This window comes from Apteryx rowi, unplaced genomic scaffold, assembly GCF_003343035.1.
Source record: "Apteryx rowi isolate R43461 unplaced genomic scaffold, aptRow1 scaffold_45, whole genome shotgun sequence".
Lineage (NCBI taxonomy): Eukaryota > Metazoa > Chordata > Aves > Apterygiformes > Apterygidae > Apteryx > Apteryx rowi.
The window spans coordinates 2,551,770-2,571,103 of record NW_020450705.1 but is presented as its reverse complement, the minus strand read 5'-3'; the positions used below and the strand labels follow the sequence as shown (position 1 = coordinate 2,571,103).

The 19,334-nt window shown below is 55.9% G+C and overlaps 1 protein-coding gene across 3 annotated transcripts; it reads left to right on the top strand.

The window, feature by feature from the left end:
- Nucleotides 1–250: 250 nt before the first annotated feature.
- IKBKE (inhibitor of nuclear factor kappa B kinase subunit epsilon) lies at nt 251–17,277 on the top strand. Of its 3 annotated transcripts, none has more exons than XM_026077314.1 (21): nt 251–527; nt 2,099–2,211; nt 3,244–3,384; nt 4,012–4,141; nt 4,722–4,903; nt 5,379–5,539; nt 6,037–6,147; nt 6,525–6,704; nt 7,109–7,305; nt 7,813–7,877; nt 7,968–8,059; nt 8,718–8,819; nt 10,055–10,130; nt 10,227–10,339; nt 11,282–11,358; nt 11,655–11,694; nt 12,590–12,691; nt 14,751–14,847; nt 15,468–15,571; nt 15,743–15,814; nt 16,616–17,277. In XM_026077314.1, the coding sequence occupies exons 2-21, from the start codon at nt 2,125–2,127 to the stop codon at nt 16,647–16,649; spliced, it is 2,163 nt and encodes a 720-aa protein (XP_025933099.1). In that variant the 5' UTR covers nt 251–527; nt 2,099–2,124; the 3' UTR covers nt 16,650–17,277. The 3 variants fall into 3 exon arrangements, with proteins under 3 accessions (XP_025933099.1, XP_025933101.1, XP_025933100.1); XM_026077316.1 differs by having other exon boundaries at nt 15,743–15,818; nt 16,616–16,650; XM_026077315.1 differs by lacking the exon at nt 251–527 and adding an exon at nt 1,824–1,860.
- The last annotated feature ends 2,057 nt before the right edge of the window (nt 17,278–19,334 follow it).

Here is a 19,334-nt window from a genome sequence, read left to right as displayed (position 1 = left end):
CCGGGTCCCGCGGGCTGGCTGTGCCGGAGCAGCGATCCGCGCAGCGGGAGCGAAGAGCAAACCCCAGGTACTCGCGTGGGGTTTCCCCTCGGCGCCTCGCACTCGCGCGTCTCCCTTGTCCGAACCGCTTCTGCAGGATTTCGGGGTGGGGGGCTGAGCTCGGAAATGAGCCGCCTCTTTTCCCKCCCGGGGAAGGCTTCTCAGCCCTCTCCAGCCGGAGATGGCCCCGGCACCCCGAGGYGACCCGTCGGACTTGCAGGCGTGGAGCGGCCGGTGCGGGATCGTCTGTTTTGCAGGGGGACAAACGCTGGCTGAAGGAAGCGATTGCTAAACGCTGAGAAAACTGGGCTGGAAGCGACTTCAGAAAGTCACCCGGTCCCGGTCCCTCCCAGCAAGCTGAGCCCCAGCGAAACGACAGCGCTAATCTCGATGATTTAAAGCTTCACCTGGTTAAACCTATTTCACGCCTGTAGCTGCAGCRCGTCGTGGACTCTGTTACCCGGCGCTGTTCTGCAAACGCCCCTTTGGTAAGCGCTGAAGCCCGGGGCAGGGGACGGTCGGTGCCCGCGAGAGGGGCAGCCTGCCCGGCTCTCCTGCGTTTCGCCAGCCCGTCTCGGGTAGCCGAGAAGTGAAGCCAGGCTTCAGCCAGCCCTGCTGCGCTTAGCACCCGGCTTAGGGGCAGAGTTTGCGCCCGGACAGGGAAGTTTCGTGTCGATTTTGGATCCTCTCTGCCCTGCCGGGTGCTCGGCGCTGACACCCCGCGGCAGCGTTCGCAGGCACCAGGACCCGGTCTTACCTGTGGGTTGCGTGCGTGGGSCTGGGTTTGTGGCTGCTGGATGGAGCTGGTGCGTTTGTTTTATTTGCGCCTGCTTCCTCTCCCCTCTTCTGCATTTATTTTGCGCGGTTACAGTGCTTACCTGGGTCAGGGTCAGGCTCAAGGCTGCCTCCGGCTCCGGGTCGCCCTGCTGAGCTCCAGCACGGCGGTGCTCTCGGTGGTGCTGTCGACAGGGCCCAGCTGAATTCGGGGTCTTTAGGAACCCCCAAATGTTGCAGATGTGTTTCACGTTAATTCAGATTGGCTGAATATTTCTGTCGTCTCAAGGTGAGGAAACCCTTCGGAAACCGTGCTGCGAGCGCGGCGCTATTGCACAAGCGGGAGGTTTTGGCCCACGGCTTGGAGCCATCCCTGCAACTGGATGGGGCAAACGCCGGGTCCCGGCTGCTTCTGCAAAGCAGCTTGTAAAGCTGAACTCGTCTCCCTGCGGAGGCAACTTGGACGAAGCCCTGCTGTCGCTGGCCATCTCCACACCAAACCCTTCCCGGTGCTACGGGATCGCCCTCGGAAGCACCCAGGGGCTTTGCAAAAGCCCTTTGCAGTGGCGTCGTGGCTTGCGGGAGTGGGGTGACTCGCTGCAGCACTGGACTGGGGTCCCAACAACTCCCGCCCTGGGCTGGACGGGGGGGGGTCTCTCGGTGCTCAGCACCTTTTGCTGCTGGCAGAGTCCGTCCTGCCCCTGGGACGCTGCCCCTGCCTGGCATCGGCCGGTGAATCAGCGGAGCTGGCACCGGGAGGCTGCGTGCGAGCGGGGATGGCTGCARCTTGGGGAATTTTTCGTCTCTGAGCAGGAAGCCGAGCATTTCCTCTTCTGCCCGCGCTGGTGCTCGCAGCGCTGGTTTTGCAATCCTATAGGCCTCGGCCCCTGCGGGGGGAGGCGCCTCGCTCCACCTTGCAGCTCCGCGTCTGGTTGCGCTCTGCATCTGTCCGGGTTTGGCTGCCGGTCCGGACGGGTCCCGGCCGCAGGGCGCCCCGGGCAGAGCCGCGCTCCCCGCYGCCGTGCTCAGCCCTGCGCCGCCGGCGAGGTAGGAGGCCGCGAGCGGGCTTCGAGGGGGGCAAGTCCGCACGCGGGATTTCCCAGGAGGCGATAAGGGCTCCGGAGGCGCTGAAACRCCGAGGCCGCGGTGCACGAGCGCGTGCTCGGCCGGGGCTGCGGGGAGCCGAGCGGGACGGGGTTCCCCTTCCCTCCGGAGCTGGAAAGGGGAGCACCGGGGCCGGGACGCCCCTGCCGGCGTGACGGGTTTGCTTCTCCCAACCTCGCAGCTCCGGGGAGCGGCGCCGGGCCGGAGATGCAGAGCACCCCCAACTACCTCTGGCACACCGAGGACGTCCTGGGCCAGGGAGCCACGGCCTGCGTGTACAAGGCGCGCAATAAGGTGAGCCGGGGCRCGCGGCGGCGGCGGCGGCTTCGGTGTCGCCTGGCTTCCTGCCCGGGGCGGATGCTCGCGCCCCCCGGGAGCAGCCCGGCGCTCGCAGCCCGCGTCGCCTGGGGCGGCCCCCGTTCCTGCGCTTCGCCCGGGCTCTCGCCCGCTCCCGGCGCCGGCTCGGGCTGCGCTGCAAGGGCGGCTGCAGGCACAAGGTGCGGGCTGAGATTTCGGGACGCTGCGCCGCGCGCTGCTCCTGTTTCACGCTCCCGTGAATCGCAGCGGGGAAGCTGTTTTAGGGGGAATGCCCAGCGGTTTTGAAAACCCCATCCGTGCTGATTTGCATTTTTCATGCAAACACTTGCAAGGATTGGAGTAGGGAGTCTCGGTTTCCCTGGCCTTTGAAGTGCGTTAAACAAGCTGCCTCCGCACGGGCGAGCACAGAGGCTTGGCTTCCAGGGTGATTTGAAAACGTTTCTCTCCTACGAGAAGCAGGCAGGGAGGTCACAGCCTCAGATCTAGCCATAAACTTTTTACAGAGCTGAGTAAACATGTTTGCATTAAGCACACGAGCTTCAGAGGCAGGAAGCAGATGAGGTGAATAATGCAGTTTTGCTTGTGCAATGGAGAAGACAAAGGCCGAGGGAAGCCTGTTAAGAAAACAAACGGTGTCGTTGCCGTAGTTTACTTTTAAGGCTGGGATGTGCCAGCAATGACGGAGCCGCCTTATTCAGGACGGGCCTGCGCGGGGGTGTCAGGCTGGGGAGTCACTGGGAACCAAATCAAGGAGCAGGGGCTCTGGGCGACTGACTCCCTCCGGGCTGTGGAAAATCTCCCCCTTTTGCTTTGGCTCCATTTTTCCTCTCCCACGAGGAAACCGAGCAGCTTCCCACGTCTCCCTCCCTGGGCCCATGGCAGTGGGAGCCCCTGCGTGACTCCTGTCCCGCATCTTCCCTTCCTTCTCTCCAGGTGATGCTGATGCAGGGGGCAAAAGACAATGTTTTGACCTCAATTTTTCTTGCTCTCTTCTTCCTCTTTGCCCAGAAATCAGGAGAGCTGGTTGCTGTGAAGGTCTTTAATAACGCCAGCTATCTCAGGCCGCAGGAGGTTCAGATGAGAGAGTTCGAGATGCTGAGGAAGCTGAACCATAAGAACATTGTCAAGTTATTTGCCGTGGAGGAGACGGTAAGGCTGACCTCACCTCGGGAACCGGTGGTGCCGACTTCGCTGATATTGGGATGGGGACTTGGTTTTGGGCTGCAAGATAGACGGTGTCTATCCTTGCGCTGGGAACTGTCCCTGGTAACTGCTTCTCCTCCTGCCTCCGTCCCGTTTGCTTCATTATCAAACCTTTCCCAGCCCTTTGGCATTAGGGGGACCAGGAATGTTGAGAAAGCAGAGGCTGGAGCGTCGAAGTGACTTGCTGAAGGGACAGACCAGGCGGGTAATTCAGAAGAAGCCAGGTGTYCTCACCTTCAGCGGCTCTTCACATCAGCTCGATGCTGCTCCCCTCTCCCTGGAAGCTGATATGGTGTCACCCACCCGTGTGGCCCCCACCTTTCTTTTAGGATTGGGGTTATGTGTTGAGCACCTGTTGGGGAGGAGAGCGACTCCTGCCTGTGTTCTCCAGCGATCTCCTGGTTTGTCTGAGCAGGATGAACCCATGGACCTCTTGACCAAGGACGGGGCCCTGTCCTGCTTGGTGTGGGACAGGCCACGCAGACTGGGATGGGGGCCTGGGCATTGTCACTGAGCACTTCCTTACTGGGACGCCGCTGCTAGACTGCCTCTCCTCTCTGCTCCCCAACGCAGGGAACCAGCAAGCAGAAGGTGCTGGTGATGGAGTACTGCTCGAGCGGGAGCTTGCTGAATGTGCTAGAAGATCCAGCCAATGCCTTCGGCTTGTCCGAGTCCGAGTTTCTCATAGTGCTGCAGTGTGTTGGTGAGTATCGGAGCTGTGATGGTCCCCTGCTCATCCCACCTGAGGCAGGAGACCTCTTAGCAGCTGTCTGTCACTGCGAACACAGGCGTGGTGAGAGCTGGCGACCCAGACCTGAAAAGCTGTCGGTCTGGGACCAGGCCTCTGCAGCATCCTGCTGCCACCAGCAGTCCCGGTGAAAGCACGTAGGCATCAGCCGGAGGCTGTCGGACATTGGCACTGTCGGTGTGACCAGCCTGCCTGAGCAGGTCAGAAGTTGCACCTCCAAAAGGATGCTAATTCTGAGCTCTCTGCTTTCCAAAGAAGCTGGAGGATTTCTCTTTACAGACCCCTCCTCTAGGAAGCAGCAGTGGCCAACGGGCTGTGTCCCATGACCAGAGGACCATGAGGACATTGCTTTACCATGTGCTTATTCCCCCTCTCTGTTCTCCCAAAGTCACGTTGGTCCTGGTTGACGTGAAAGCTGCCCTGGGGGCTGTTTTCATCTCCAGTCCTGCTAACACGACTGCATTTTAATCAAATCCAGCTTGAGCAAACTGATCTGGCTCTACCCACAAACACTATCTTCCCACCTTGTTCCTAGTGGCRGGTATGAACCACCTCCGCGAGAACGGCATTGTCCACAGAGACATCAAGCCTGGGAACATCATGCGACTGATGGGAGAAGACGGGCAGAGCATCTATAAATTGACAGATTTTGGGGCTGCCCGAGAGCTAGATGATGATGAAAAGTTTGTGTCTGTCTATGGGACAGAGGAATATCTTGTGAGTACAGCATGACACCGTTCTGCTGACCCGGGGAGTCCTGGGGGAACGTGTTAACTTGCTCCAACATAACGGAGGCCAAACTCCATTCCCCGAGTCAGGTTTGAGCCACCTTCATGAGAGAAGGGAGGAGAAACACTGGGTTTCTCGTGTAATCCTCATCGATTGATAAAGGGCTTTTTATCAGCACAGCTTAACATGCATGCCATGGAAGTCCGTCTCCATCTAACAGCTGGAGGACCTTTTAGAGATAACAAGCGATGTGGAGAGGCAAACTTGCAAGGGGCCGGATTTTCAGAGATGGGTGCTCAGCATTTTCATTATAAAGTTACAGGAGATGTTTTGCGTTGAGGATCCAGAAATAGAAGAAGCCAACATGATCAGATAGCTTTAAATCTCAGCATCCAAGGCTTGACACTTGCTGTAGGMCTTGTGGATCCATTGGCAGTCTGTGCTCTCTGCTTCATCCCTTTAGCACCCAGATATGTACGAGAGAGCRGTTCTGCGGAAACCTCAGCAGAAGGCTTATGGTGTGACTGTGGATCTGTGGAGCATTGGAGTGACCTTCTACCACGCTGCCACCGGCAGCCTCCCCTTCATCCCCTTTGGCGGACCTCGCAGGARCAAAGAGATCATGTAGGTAGCACATCCAGTGAGGCAGCAGTTTCAGAGGGCTTCGTGCCGCTGGCCTAGGTGATGTTGGGGCTGTAACTGGTGGTTGGAGTTGTCAGAGGAGAACCTGGCAGTGGATGAGYACGTGCAAGCCTGCATGCTTCGACTGCAGAGCTCCTGGTGAGCCATGATGCCAGCCGCGATGGCTCTGCTATTCCTGCATCCTAGCACAGCCAGAAGCTCCCGAGCCTCTGGTTGGATTGCATCCGCATACAAGGCTATTGGACTTAATACTAGAAGTACRTTTTAGCTCCCTGCGCTGCGCTGGATTGTTGGCATGTTTTCTCCATTTATTTTTTCTTCTCATAAATCATGTTTTCCTCAGCCCATTCATACTGCTGCCCCTTTCCCTTTTTGCACCCACCCATCCGTTTGCTGCACCCAAGGGATGTAGTGCCCAGCTGGAGGTCACTCAGCCTGGGTCACCAGCAAGGACAAATCAACCAGCTTCCTTTCAACAGGCATAAAATTACCACGGAGAAACCTCCTGGAGCCATCGCAGGGGTCCAGAGGCAGGAGAACGGGACCATCGAGTGGAGTTACGAGCTGCCCGCCACGTGCCGACTCTCTGCGTGAGTGTCCCTCGCCAGGGTGGCCAACGCTGCCCCGGGCCACCTAGGCTTTGGATCACACCATAAATCCTGCGTCCTTGGACAACCGCACTGACGGCAGCGGGTAGCTGATCTCAGTCATGCTGTGTGCGAATTCTTAATGAGGCAGATTAGCTTTTCACCTGGAGATTTCACAGCTCTTTGACCAGAGATGGTCCTGCTTTTACAGCTGGAAAAAGGGGGCATAAAACAGGGCAGTGACTCGTTTGGTACAGAGACCCCGTTGCAAAACAGGGGCTACCACTCCAGTCCCAGGCCCTGCACGTCACCACGCTTACGGCTAAGGGGTTTGCCAGTATGTAAAAACAACTCTTCCTGTCTTCCTCTTGTTGCTGCAGGGGGCTGAAGGTCCAGCTTATACCAATTTTGGCTAATATCCTGGAGGCAGATCAGGAGAAATGCTGGGGATTTGACCAGTTTTTTGCAGAAACCAGCGATATTTTGCACAGGATCGTGGTGGATGTCTTCTCCCTGCAGCAGGCTTCCTCGCATCGCGTTTACATCCACTCCCACAACACGTAAGGACACCTCAGGAAAGGGCCTTGTTAAAAGCAAACTCGGGCACTGAACGCAGGAGCTGGGAGCCTCCGCTCCTCGTTTCAGTACGTGAACTTGGGGGAAGCCCTGGTTCTCTTTGCATCGTAGTTAAAGCCRGTTGAAACAAAGCACCCCATCCCTACCAAACAGCATGAAAAAACAGGTGCAAAGCAGCCTTTCCCCGGCTGTGCATTAGCTGTGAGCCGCTGGTGCTCGGCGGCGGCTAGCCACATGCTGAGAGGGGCCCAGAGTGCCCCAGCGAGACTGTCGGAGAGGCCCTGCTGACCCCGTGGGACCATGGCAGCCGCTAAAGCAATGGAAATCTGGGTGCTCATCTCCTTTCTCGTTCCCTATCCTTTATTTTATTTATTTTTTTTCATTTTAGTACCACCAAATTTTTAGACGCTGTATTCAAACAAACAAACATAGCCCCTCACCATCAAGAATATTTTTTTGAAGGCCATCTGTATGAATTGGATCCTAACTTACAAGCTCATAGTTTCTGCCAGACCACGGAGAATAACCCTCTGACCTTGCTGAGCGCTGAGCCAGAAGACCTGGTAGGAGTGAGATACAGAGATCGTGAGTACCCTTAGCTTCACGATGCATCGCGGTGTTCCCAGCCCAGGCAGGGAGTTCAGTCTCCCGATGGTGGTTTCCAGCAGAGAGATTTGCTTGAATCGTCTTCCTTAACAGACTCTCGTGGAGCCCAGCGCGGCAGAAAGCACGGGGGTTAGGGCACTGGCGCGGGATTAGGAGGTTGCAGGTCCAGTTTCCCCATGCACACGTTCTCTGGGTGCCCTTTGCTCTCCGGCCCCAGTGGGGTTTTCTCGTGCCGAGCACCTTCGGAAGTAGCGCGGGAAGCCGAGCCAAGCCTCCGGCGCCGAGGGTGCTTTTGGGCCCCAATTCCTTCGAGCGCGGGAGCCGGGGCCGAGCCGCCTCGGCGGTTTGCCTGAGCAGGCACGAGATGTCACTGTGGATCCGTGGAAGAGCGGCGGCTCGGCGCCGGGGTCCGGGGTCCGGCAGGGAGCGGGGGGCTCGCCGGCCCTCTCCTCCCGCGCTCCACCGCCGCTGTGTGTCTGTTCGCAGCGGCGCTCGAGTTCCCCAAGTTCTTCCCCAAGGTGGATGTCGTAGCTGACTGCGGCACGGCGAAGGTAGGTGTGGGGCTGCCCCGCTGCCCCCCAGCCCCCCCCCCCCGGGGCAGCGACGGGGCAGATGCCGGCAGGGGCCCCTTTGCCTTGCAGAGCGCCGTGGGCGCCGCGCACCGGACGCTGTGGATAGCCCGCTCGCTGCTGCGCTGCCAGGAGCTCGTGCTGAGGGGGCTTCACTGGGTCGCGTAAGTGCCGAAAGCCACCGCCCTGGGGCGGCCGAGCAGGGGACGCTTCCTTCCTTCCCGTTTTGCGGAGAGGTTTGCGCTAAGAGTTAAAACTTGAAAGCGCAGGGTTTTCAAGCGCTGCTGCAGACGGTGCAGTGTCACCGTGTGTCCTTACTCGTTGCACTGCCGCAACGGTGCTTGGAGGGATGCAACGAGCTGGAGCTTCTCCCGTGCCAGTGCTACGTGTGCAAGCACGAGAGACGCAGCTAGGGCTGGCTGAGGACCTCTAGGTAGATACCATTCGGTGGTGTGCGGATGCTCCTATGCCTGCTCCTTACCTTGAGTCACTATTTTCAGTTCAGGAGATGCTGAGGAGAACAGCATTATTATTATTATTATTATTATTATTATTATGCATTTTCACTGTCTTACTGACTTCCTTTGGGGTAGGAGCTTCTCGCGTCGTGTCTGAGCAGCGCCCAGCAGGAAAAAGCCCTGCTACCCCATCATTGCACCCGTTTTTCATGTTCTGCCCCTCGCTTTCACGAGCGGCCCAAGGAGAGCCACAGGCACCAAGCTGGGGTTGGGGGGACGTCCGGCTGCCGAGCGTCAGCCAGCTCCGGAGCCGCGTCTGGCTGCCGGGAGCGCGCGTGGGACTGGCTGTTTTCTCCATTGGCAGCGGCAACCTGAAAAGCGAGTGCTCGAGGATTTTGGAGCAGAGAAGAGGAGCCGTTTCGTTGCTCACCTGCTTGCAGCTTACGGAGGTGAAGACCCGTGTGCTGTAAGTGTGGCTTCACGAGGTGGGTCTCGCGGTCCTGGGTAGCGCGGGCAGCGCGCCAGGCAGGTGCCGGCAGTGGCCTCGTGCATCCCTGCGTCGCAGCCCGGAGGAGGACGCACGCGGTTTTCGGCTGCCTTTCAAACCCAGAGGCTCTTGTGGCCATCAGGACGTTGCAGATAAGATACGGGGCTCTCAAAGGTGCCTGAATAATCAGAAATAACTAAAATTCCAGGAGTAAACTGGCAGCTGGAATGTAAAAGAGTTTTTCACTGTATGTGGAGACTAGGAAATGAGCCCCGTGCTTTTTTTTCTCCCTCTTTGCTTCATTCTTTAATTATCAATCTCCAGTTTCTCGTGAGCCTGGAATTAGCTCTCTGGCTACAGGGCGACTTCGTGGGTTCCTGCTGTCTCTAATCCCCCAGTTTCTAGCCCATTACAGTGTGTTTCCACTGAGGCGGCATCCAGCCTGACCACACTGTTCGCGATGAGATGTCTTTTATTTCCATTTAAGAGGCTTCGTTAATGGAACATTCATCAGAGACTAAATTACAGGGGAACCTCGGATGATCCTAGCATGTACCAGATGCATCCAGTACTGCCTGGGGGAAATCTAAGCCCACGTTATCTTAAGTAACCCACAGTTGTATTGCTGCTGCTTTTTCCTTTTATTGTTGCTGTAGTGGAAAATGCTGAATTGTTGGATTCTTATTCCCCCTTCATTTCAATTTAGCAAGTCTCTTAATTTCCGTGTCATCTAAAAAGATACGGACACAGGGTTCCCGTTGGTTTCAGCAGAATTAGTGCAGGGCTGTAATTCCAGGATCACTAACACTGCATCTGGATGCTGATGGCTTCTCCATCCTTTCTAGTATGGTCTGGATCAGGCGTCTTTCTGCTGACTTAGCCAGAGYGCGGCGTTCCTCCCGGCTTCACGCTTTCCTGGCAGCTGCCGGAAGACAGACAACGTCTGATCTGGTGTAAAGCCTGCTCATACGAAGTTGACAATTTTCGAACAAATTGGGTACAATAAGGCATGTTTTAACCGGATCAGCACTTTGCACCTTGCGGCTGGGATTCGGTACCCTGAACTCGCCCTTATTGCACGATCCAACTGGAGCCAAACTCCCCTCCGGGACCGTAATGCTGCCTCCGCCAAACGACGTCTTTCCTTTGCCCAGGCAATGGCTGCCCCGGCTTATTTGCTGTTTAAGGCACTTTTGCCTTCTGACTTTCGGCAGGTACGAGACCGTTTCTGGGGACGGTGGGATGCCGGCGCTGAAGGAGCTGAGCGGGGTGAAGACAAGGCTGCAGGCGGTGAGTCCCCGCGCGCAGGTCTGAGGGGAGCCCACGGGACCGGGCCGGCTCCGGCTGCGCAAAGGACCTGCCCGAATCCCTCTTTTCCCTCCCCAGGTGGTGGAGGATCTCTCGCAGTGTTCCCACGACATCTTTGATTACCAGGGGACGCTGGATGGCATTTTGGCTGAGCTGGTGAAGCACAGGCAGCAAGCGCACGAAGATAAAAGGTTTGTAGAGCCAGCTTTATTGAAATTGCTGTCAACATTTTACTGTTTTCAGATTTGATTCAGTAGATGTTGCTGCATGCTCGCGAGTGGCAGTCCATAACGGCTCAGGGTAAACACAGCTGCTAACAGCCCTTTGCACGTGTGAGATATTGCCTGGCGCAGCCTTCACAGAGATCCGCCGACACGCGCAGCGGCAGCGGCCCGTAGCTGCGGCGTGTTCGTATTTCACGCCGACGTGCTCGTTTACGGCAGCAGCTGTGCGCTGGCAGTGCTGTTGATGCAGGGGGCTGCTGCATCATTTCCTTTCCCCATCGCAGTGCTTTTCAAAGGCGCTGGAGTTCAGAGAAAAAATCTGAAAGCTTCAAGATTGGCATTGCCTATACCAGCAATTTTTTGCACGGTTTTATTGTACTCTCCCTTTTTACTGGTTAAAAAAAAAAAAAAAAAAAAAAAGGTTTGAGGAACAGAGCTAGGAATAAAGCTGGGGCTCTAGACATCGCCCAGATCCGCTCCCCTGGACCACGCTCCCTTTACAGACACAGGGCTCTTCTAATATTGCCATCCGTCTCTGTTTAAGCTTTCGGAGCAATCCAAACCCATGTTCTAGGTGAAGGGAGGACCAAGATGATGTAGTCGTACTGTGCAGATGCTCACTAACTTTAGTCCCCGGCATTCAGCTTCAGAGACGCTTCGTATTAGACTGACGCTGCTGTTGGGGGGGGACAGTTTGTTGCATTYGGGAGCGATGGGGATGTGTTACGGTACCCATACAGCTTGGTCTGAATAGTACCGATACAGCTCGGGTCCGAATAGCCACCCAGCTGGGGCAGATGTGCTGAGAAGGTGATGTCCACGCTGAGATAGAGTCGCGGCTGGGAGCGCGTGACGTGGACGCCCGTTCTCCCGTCGGCCTCCTGCCGAAATCTCTGTCCCCTCTCGCAGCATCCAGCAGATCGAGTGCTGCCTGGAGAAGATGCAGCTCATCCACAAGCAGTTCAAGAAGGCCAGGAAGTGTCTGCGTAAGTCGCGGGCGATCACGGCTCTCGCGAGAGGCCTCCGAGCGCGGCGCGGAAAGAGCATCTCTTGCCTTCGCAGCAGTAATGACCTGGCGCAAAAAGTAGTTATTTCAGTTTGCTGTTTCTAGCAGTTATCTCTGTGCCCTGACAAAAACCCTGGGGCTCCAGGTGCCGCTGCCTCCGAGAAGCCCCTTGGGCGATCTCGCGGTGTATCGTGCAATTACCCGTTTATCAAGTTACGAACGTGAAACCGTGCAGAGTCGCTTCCCGGCAAGTGACCGCTGTCTTTCCTCCCCCAGGGCTGGGCTACAACGAGGAGCAAATACACAAGCTGGATAAGTAAGTAACAACCCTCTCCCCCTCCTGCGGCYGCCAGCCCAAAATCGAGGCCGGCTAGGTGTTTCGCGTTTCTGATCGAACCTTAAGAAGATGTGAGAGGTTTCGGGGCCACTAACGGTGGGAGCAGGCACCTGCAAGTGGCTCCTGTGGCYGTTCGTGGCTGCAGGCCTTTTCGTAGCGGAATTTTTCACGCTGCAAACGATTTCAGGCAAAGATGTGAGAAAACCTGCGCACATCTGGGGGCAGCGAGTTGCCGTTGCGTCTAAATCCCTGCATGGGGTTGTAAGGAATGAGCCCATTTCGGGCTATCTATTCCCACAATACTTTACTCAGTTTATGCCTCATTTACTCGCTGAGATACTAATTTAGGAAGTGTCCTTGTCTGGGACAGTGCTTACGTATACACTTAATTTTCAGTGGGAATTAAGTGTCTGAGTGCCTTTTATACCTTTAAAAATTCTCCTCTTAGTTTCCACTGAAGCCAGGGGAATTTAACAYGTGCAAAAAATAAAAGATACACTTTAATATTTACTAGGGATATTGAAATATAACGCGCTGATCCTTTCTCTTAACTGATCTTTTCACTAACCTTGGACATGTGCCTTAAAGCATAGGGCAAAGATTCCTCGAATCCRGTTTGGCTTTCCAGAGGATGTGTCCACCTGGGTCCCGCAGGCCCTTCAGAAAATCTCCCTCTTTCCCTGCTCTCCTTGTCTTAGTTTGGATTTGTTTTGTCTTTAACACTGAAGCGAAATCCCTTGCTGAATGTCCAACCCCTCAYGCTCCACTCTGGAGCCTGCTTTAGGCCTCTTGTTATTTAAACTACGCTGTTTATTTTCATGCATATAAAGAAATAACATTTGTCCCCTTCCCGCTTTTTCTCTCCTCTCCTTAGGGTGAATTTAGGGCATTTGGCCAGGAAGGTTCTGCTGATTTTCCAGGACGACTGCGTGCAGAAGTACCAAGAGGTCCTGGCTCTTCATGGGARCAGAATGAGGTACCGGCCCTGCTCAGCCCTTGCCTTGGGTGTCACCCCCCAGGTTTCGGGGTGCTCCTTTTCTTCGCAGCGAGAGCCGCCAGCAGCCCCTGCGCGTGCGGACCCAAGGGGTCCCGGCGGCGGAGGAAAGGGGCTTCCCATCACCCTCGAACAACCTCTCTGGGCTCCTGATGCTCTCCGGTATTGATCTAGTGCTGGGATGTGGGTGGAGATGCAGGTAACTACTACCGAGGGACTCATAAAGAGGTAGTAAGACCTTAAAGAAGAAGCTCTACGTGACTATGAAGAAAAATTCTGCATACTCTGGTTCTTATCCTGTGAATCGTATTTCTGCCCTGTTGTTCTAAGTTTAAAAAAAGCCCAAACCCTGCCAAAGCAAACTTGCAGCTTCACTTCAGGCAGCTGGTTTCCGTGCTCTGGCTGGGAGAGGTTATTGTATCAGGACAAAATCGCTATTGAGACAGAGATCTACTTACTGGGAATGACGTTATGTTAAACGGTGTTTGGGGAGTAATGCAAAGAGCAAATTGCCTTGCAGTGATTGAGCGCAATCCACTGACTATTACAGCAGCAAGAACAGGAGTGAGGGGGAGGCGGTTAGAAGAGGATGTTGCAGAAATTGGATTTTTATTGCAAGGTCGCTTTTAAAGCAGATCATCTATTCCTCTGGGTTTGAGAGTGGGCGGAAAAAGAATGATTTTCTATAATGCCTTAGCACTAAAACCTGCTCTTGACCCGGCCCCAGTTTTTGATGTGGAGCAGACCCGCGTAGGACTTCCGATGGAGGGGGGCTCCTGGGCCAGACGTTGGACTCGAAGCGCCCTAGAGGGTCCCCCAGCGCGGGGGACGGTGCTGTAGCCGCTCCCGCAGCCCCCGCGACCGGTTCCTCGCTCTCGGCCCCTGCAGCCTGGGGATGCTGTGGGTTTCCGCGCGGCCGACGGCTACGTTTCGGGGGCTGAAGTTGTTGCACGTGGTCGAAGTTTTTCTCCTGCCGCCTCTAATCACGGCGCAGTTAAATCTCCCGTTGACTCCAGTGAGCGATTTCTCTCGGAGTGAAATTCCTCCGGTGCAGAAAGCCCGGACCGAATCCACGCAGCGCATTAACCCCATCTGCGCTGGAGCCGGACTTCTGTCTTTGCTCGTGAGGGGAAAAAAGACTCTTCATGTTTTCCCGGAATATTTTTGTATCTGTTTTCCTGTCCTTGGGGAGAACGTATTGTGAGTCACAGCTGGATATTTTTAATTTATTTTTACTTCAGCTTTAATGGCCTTGTTTTGAGTCCGTTCCTGCTAGCAGCTAGGGTTTGTGGTGTGGTGGGTGTTTTTCTGGCGACTGGAGGTGGACCGTTCACCTTAAATACTTTCCTTTTTTTTGAGCCAAACCAAACCAAAATCTTTTTATGCATCGTGTCGCCTGCAGGGCAGACAGCGCCTCCGCCCTCGGGCACCTGCGTTTTGCGGGAATAGCGGATTCGGTCCCCGAAGGGCCGAGGCAGGTTCAGAGCTGAGGCTGCCCCGTGCCAGCCCCGGTGCGGCCAGTGGTCCGGCAAGGTGGGGCGTTTCGTGCCTTCCTGCCGCGGCTGGGCAATATTGCCTGTGCACAAACGGGCCGCGGAGAAGGGGCTCCGGGGCACTTARGGGCTGGCAAATCTTTCCAGCCTTTATGAGCCTCGAATCTGAAGCAGAGCGTGCCAGCATTGATAGGAACCAGGTAGCCTTCTAGAGTGGAAGCTCTCGTAGGGGACAGAAGAGCAGCCCGTGCATTGCTGAATGCAGAAGTCATGGACTTGCACCACCTCTCTTATAAGCTCTGCTTTTCCTAATTAGCTTGCTGTTAGCGCTGTTTGGATAGCCTCGCTGGCAGYGGCTATTAACAGAGTTGCAGCTGGAATTACAACACTGTTGTGACCCATTTGCTTTCCTTTAGGATTTTAACTTAAATCTGGTATGGCTTGCAGAAAGCAATGCAAAATTAAACCAAACAAAAAAAAAAAAAAGAATCATCCACATTGCTGCTAAAYGTTGACTGGCATTTTTGTTGCCTTTTTTTTCTCGCTAGGAAAGTTTGTGAGATAAAGAAGCATCTGAAGAGGCTCAGCAACTGCATCAGCGCCTGCAGCGTGACGATGACGGAGTGCCAGGACAGCCTGCAGCACGTAGGTGCTCGCCGGCCGCACCGCGGGCTTCCCTGGCTTTGCCGTAAGGCTCCTCGCTCCTAACTTCTGCAGTGTGCGTGAGCGGGCACGTACGCGGAGAAACCTAGAGGCTTCTCCTCACCGGGCTGTTTCTAAACAACTCGCTGCAGTTTTTTGTGGGTGATCCGGCTGCGCGGTGTTGCTGGGTGTTGGTTTCTCCTGCCGAGCAGAGCAAGGGATGGGTAGATCCTCGGCAGTGGCACCCTTAGCCAAATGGCTGCCTGTCGGTAAGTAATCCGTCCGTACTCACATAAACAGGAGATTGCAGCAGCAGGAAAGATGATGCTCCGCCTTCGGTTTTTATGATGGATTATCTGGCATTTTCCAGTACGGGCACCTAGCAGATGCCCTGATCCTTGGTTGTTTTATTTTGCTTTTTGCTTGTCCTGACGGGGTGGATGTGCTGGGCATACCCATGCGTGCACAATTTCCCGGGGGCGTTTCGTCAGCCCCTCTTCCCATGGGAAGCCCTCCGTGCTTGGAGGGCTGCGGGGGGACCCGCGTGCGGCAGGGCCCAGGGATTAGACCGTAGGAAGCAGCACGTTGCCTGCAGCGAACCGCCAACCTCCCTGTCTCTGCAGGCTTTGGACAAGTTTCTCCAGACAGTCCTGCCGGAGAAACGGCATTTGGCCCCGGCCCCTTCGCCTGCTCATCTGAACCAGGCACACCACAACATGGCTTTTAGGTAAGTCCTCGGGCGGCTGGCGAGAAGCAGCCAGAGCCGGCCGGGAGCAGCGCAGGGAGCGCCGCYGGATGGGGCCGTGCGGGCGCGGGGTCTCTGGCCACTTGCTCCTCTGAACAGTGAGTTTTGGGAAGCAGAGTCGGGTTTGCAAGGTCTTTTTTGCGTCTCCAACAGGATGCAGGAGCTCCTAGAGCAAATGAAATCGGTCACGTGCAACCTCCAGTTCAACAACAGCATCATCAAGCAGTGAGTAAGCGTAGCTGGAGATCCTGCCCTGAGCATTGCGTTTGCTTCCCCGGCGCCCGGACGGAGCCTGTGCTGCTCCGGGAAGCCGTGCCAGGGCTGGACGCGCTGTCTGAGCAACCGTCCTGCTCCCCGGAGCCGCGACGAGGGAGAGCAGCGCTTGGCACCGAGCAGAACCACAGCTACGTGCTGGGTGGTTCACACTGATGTTTTAACGATACTAGTTTACATCATAGTCTGGCAGCACAAGGGAGTTTATCTTTCTTGGAAGTTTAAGCATGATCTTCTGTAAATGCTATTTAATGTCCACCACCCTGTTTCCAGCATTTTTCCTGTGCTGCTCTGCCCAGTCAGCTGCTGATGGCTGCAGAGAAGTAGATGCTTTCTCTTTCTGGGTTATACTCCACGGAAAAGCCAGCATCCTATTGGCGACAAAGCCATCTTGTGCTTTCCCCGTGCAACCTTTTTTCGAGGACCTTAATGCAAAAGAGCAGTATGAATATCAAAATCTCAAAAAGCTTCAGATCSGATTTTAAAAGAAATTCAGTGATTCGGTCTCTTGCAACCCAGACATGCTTTTATAGGGACTGACTGTGCTGTTGTAGTGTGTCCACTGTGAATAAAGAAAGGGGACAAGCAAAGGTCTGGTATGCTTTGATATGAACAGCTTATACCAGGAAACGCAGGCACAAGCTCAAAGGTTGGTTCCAGACCCAAATTCTAGCCCAGGCTTTGGGGCTGCATGAATCCGGGAGATCGCRGTGGGGCCCCTCTAGGCTAAATCCTTCGATTCTGTTCCTGCAGGTTAAGCGGGGCTGCTCCTGCGCCGGGTATTTGAGAGAAGCGGTGGATTTGCAGCTGCTGAAGCAAGCAGCGCTTTTCACGAAGGGAACACTCACGGCACTTTGGGTCGAGAGCAATGGAGAGCGCGACGTTTGTGTTTCGGGAACTCTCCTTATCCCACCTCTCTGCTCCAGCGTTTTTGCACAGTTCACCAGCATTAGCTTCAGGTGGTTTGCAAGCCTTGAGCCTGCGAGTGTTTGACCAGCAGGTTGTTGACGTGGCTCAGACACCGCGCTTGATGGACGAGAGGCCCGATCCGGCCCCGGACGGGCTCACGTGGGAGACCTCAGCGCGGGAAAGCGGGCGCCGGCGAAGGCCTGCTGCGCACGGCAGCATCTCATGCTTCCGTCGATCCGTCTCCACCTAAGCCACGTGCTGGGATTGCTGGTGGTCGTAGGAACGGGAAGCCAAGGGAGGTTTCTCCTTTGGGGGGATGTTTCTGTGTCTGGTCATGAGCGCACGTGTGCTCCGAGCGATGCCGTGCTGAAAATACACTTCTGTCCACCTAAGCTGGTGTGTTACTGAATGCCGAGGCAAAAGCTCAGGAGAGATGAATCCCGTGAGCGCTCTCCAAAAGCGTCTCCRCAAGAGAAGGCAGGGATGTTTCCTTTTGTTTTGGGTGAAAGATGAAAAGAAATCCGAACCAGCTGCCTCTGCCGTTAATCCGCAGGGCAGGAGCRCGTGTTCCTCCGAGGCTCTGCCTGACCTCTCCCAGCTTCCTCCGTAGAGGCAATTTCTTTGGGGGAGATTGGAGGTGTATATTATTCCTGGGGCCCTTTTCACAGGGAGTCTAGATGCCGTTGGGGATCTCCGTCCCGCTCGGCGATTTACAGATCAGTAAGAACCGCAGGAGAGAAATCAGRAAGTCTGAAATAAGGAGACACTGGCTTTTTTCCCGGCCTTTAACACGGAGCTGCTGGGCGGCAGGAGCAGGAGCAGGAGGCGACGGCGGTCCTGGGTGCGGAGGTGCCGAGGCGACGGGCAGGGGAGCGTGCGGGAGCGCCGCGGCCGGCTGGAAGCTGTGGGAGCTGCCCTGGAAAGGACGAGCCCGACGCTTCCCTTGGGAGAAACGGGATGCAGGGGGAAACGTGTTAATCCCCATCTAATGCCTGGCCAGGACACGCACAGAGATGCATCAGAGCCCCGCGGCGCTGCGCCGGGGCTGCGGCCCGTCCTTTCTTAGGGGTATTTATTACGCTCTGAATTTCCTACCGTTTTTTGACCTTGGGTTTTACGAGGAGCCGTAATCCGCTGTGGTTGTGGGCAGCGTCAGCCGCTTGCCGGCTATCGAGGCGCACGGTGGCGGCGCCTCGCGGGTGGGAAATGCGGATGCCTCCCGGCCGGGGCCAGGGCGGGAAGCAGGATTTTGCGGCACGGGCGCTGCCGAGGCCACTGCCCAGGCAAGCCGGCGGGTTCGCCTCGCTCCGTGAGGATGCTCCGAGCGCCTGCCCCAACCTGTCGCTCCATGGGAACCGGAACGCCCTGCTCGCCGCCCTTCCTCCGGTTCCCTTTCCAGCGCGTTTTCTGGAGGTGACGTCTGCCAGCTGAGCCATGAGCCCGAAGCCAAGCCTCAGCCTGCTCCGGAGCAGCCGCCGAGCGACTTTCCTGCCGGATGGTGCCGGGAAGGGGCAGCCCCACRGCTGGACCTGCTGCTTCCGTGCCCYGTTTCTTGCTGCTCCGGGGACCCGATGGTTTGGGGTGGGAAAACCCCAAGGTCTTCTCCAGTCCAGCCTGGCAGCGCCTGGGAAAAAGGAGTTTGGGGAGCAGATGAGCCCGGGGGGGGGGTGAGGTTTGGGGTGCTTTGGGAAGGGTTCGCTTTCCTGCTAGAAGAGGCCAAAGGTGCCCGCAGAGCTCTCCCCCGCGCGGCAGACGGTCTCCGAGCAGCGTTTGGCAGAGTCCTAGCATTCCCGTTCATGTTAATTTTAAAAACCAACATCCTGACTGTCAAGCCAAGCTACTTATTATAGAAGGGGTGGAACTAAGCCATCATTTAAAAGCCTTTTTCCCTGCAAATTATTTTCTAGGATTCTCCTAATTTTATAACTAGCGTCGTTTTTCAATCCAGCTCAAACTTACTGACAAGCCCTGCAGGAGCGAGGGGCCAGGAGCCTGGGCAATGCCTGCTGCTACCGTCTCCTTAAATGCGGTGGAGCTGCACTGATTTGTACCATCCGAGCGTTTGACCTGGAACATGTTCGTCTCTAACAGAAAGGGATTTATTTCTTGGCAAAAAAAAAAGAAAAAAGGGGGGGGCAGTTTGTGCTAATAGTCCTTGTCATGCTTAAACTGCCATAACACAGCTGCTGCAGAGGGAAATCCCTGAGTCCGAGTGAAACAGGAATTGTCCTGCCAGTGTTAATGAGTTTTGTTTTTTTTTTYCCCAAATATATTAACCCTTGGCCTAGCAGAGCTTCCCGCGCTGCCAGACCTGAAGCCCTGCAGAGAGGCTGTGCYGCACGGAGGGCGATAACGGCTCTGCCGCATCCCTTCTGCAGGTACGAGYGAAGCTGCTGAGTCTACGGGAGATCGTGCGTTTATCTGCGCTCGTAACCAGAGCGGCTGAGATGTTCGGGACCTGGAAGGGCGGCAGAAGTGGGTTAACCACTGTGTCTAACCGACCTTCCCGGGCAGATTGAACCCTTGTGACAGCAGGATCCTCCGTGGCCGAGAGCGGCCTTTC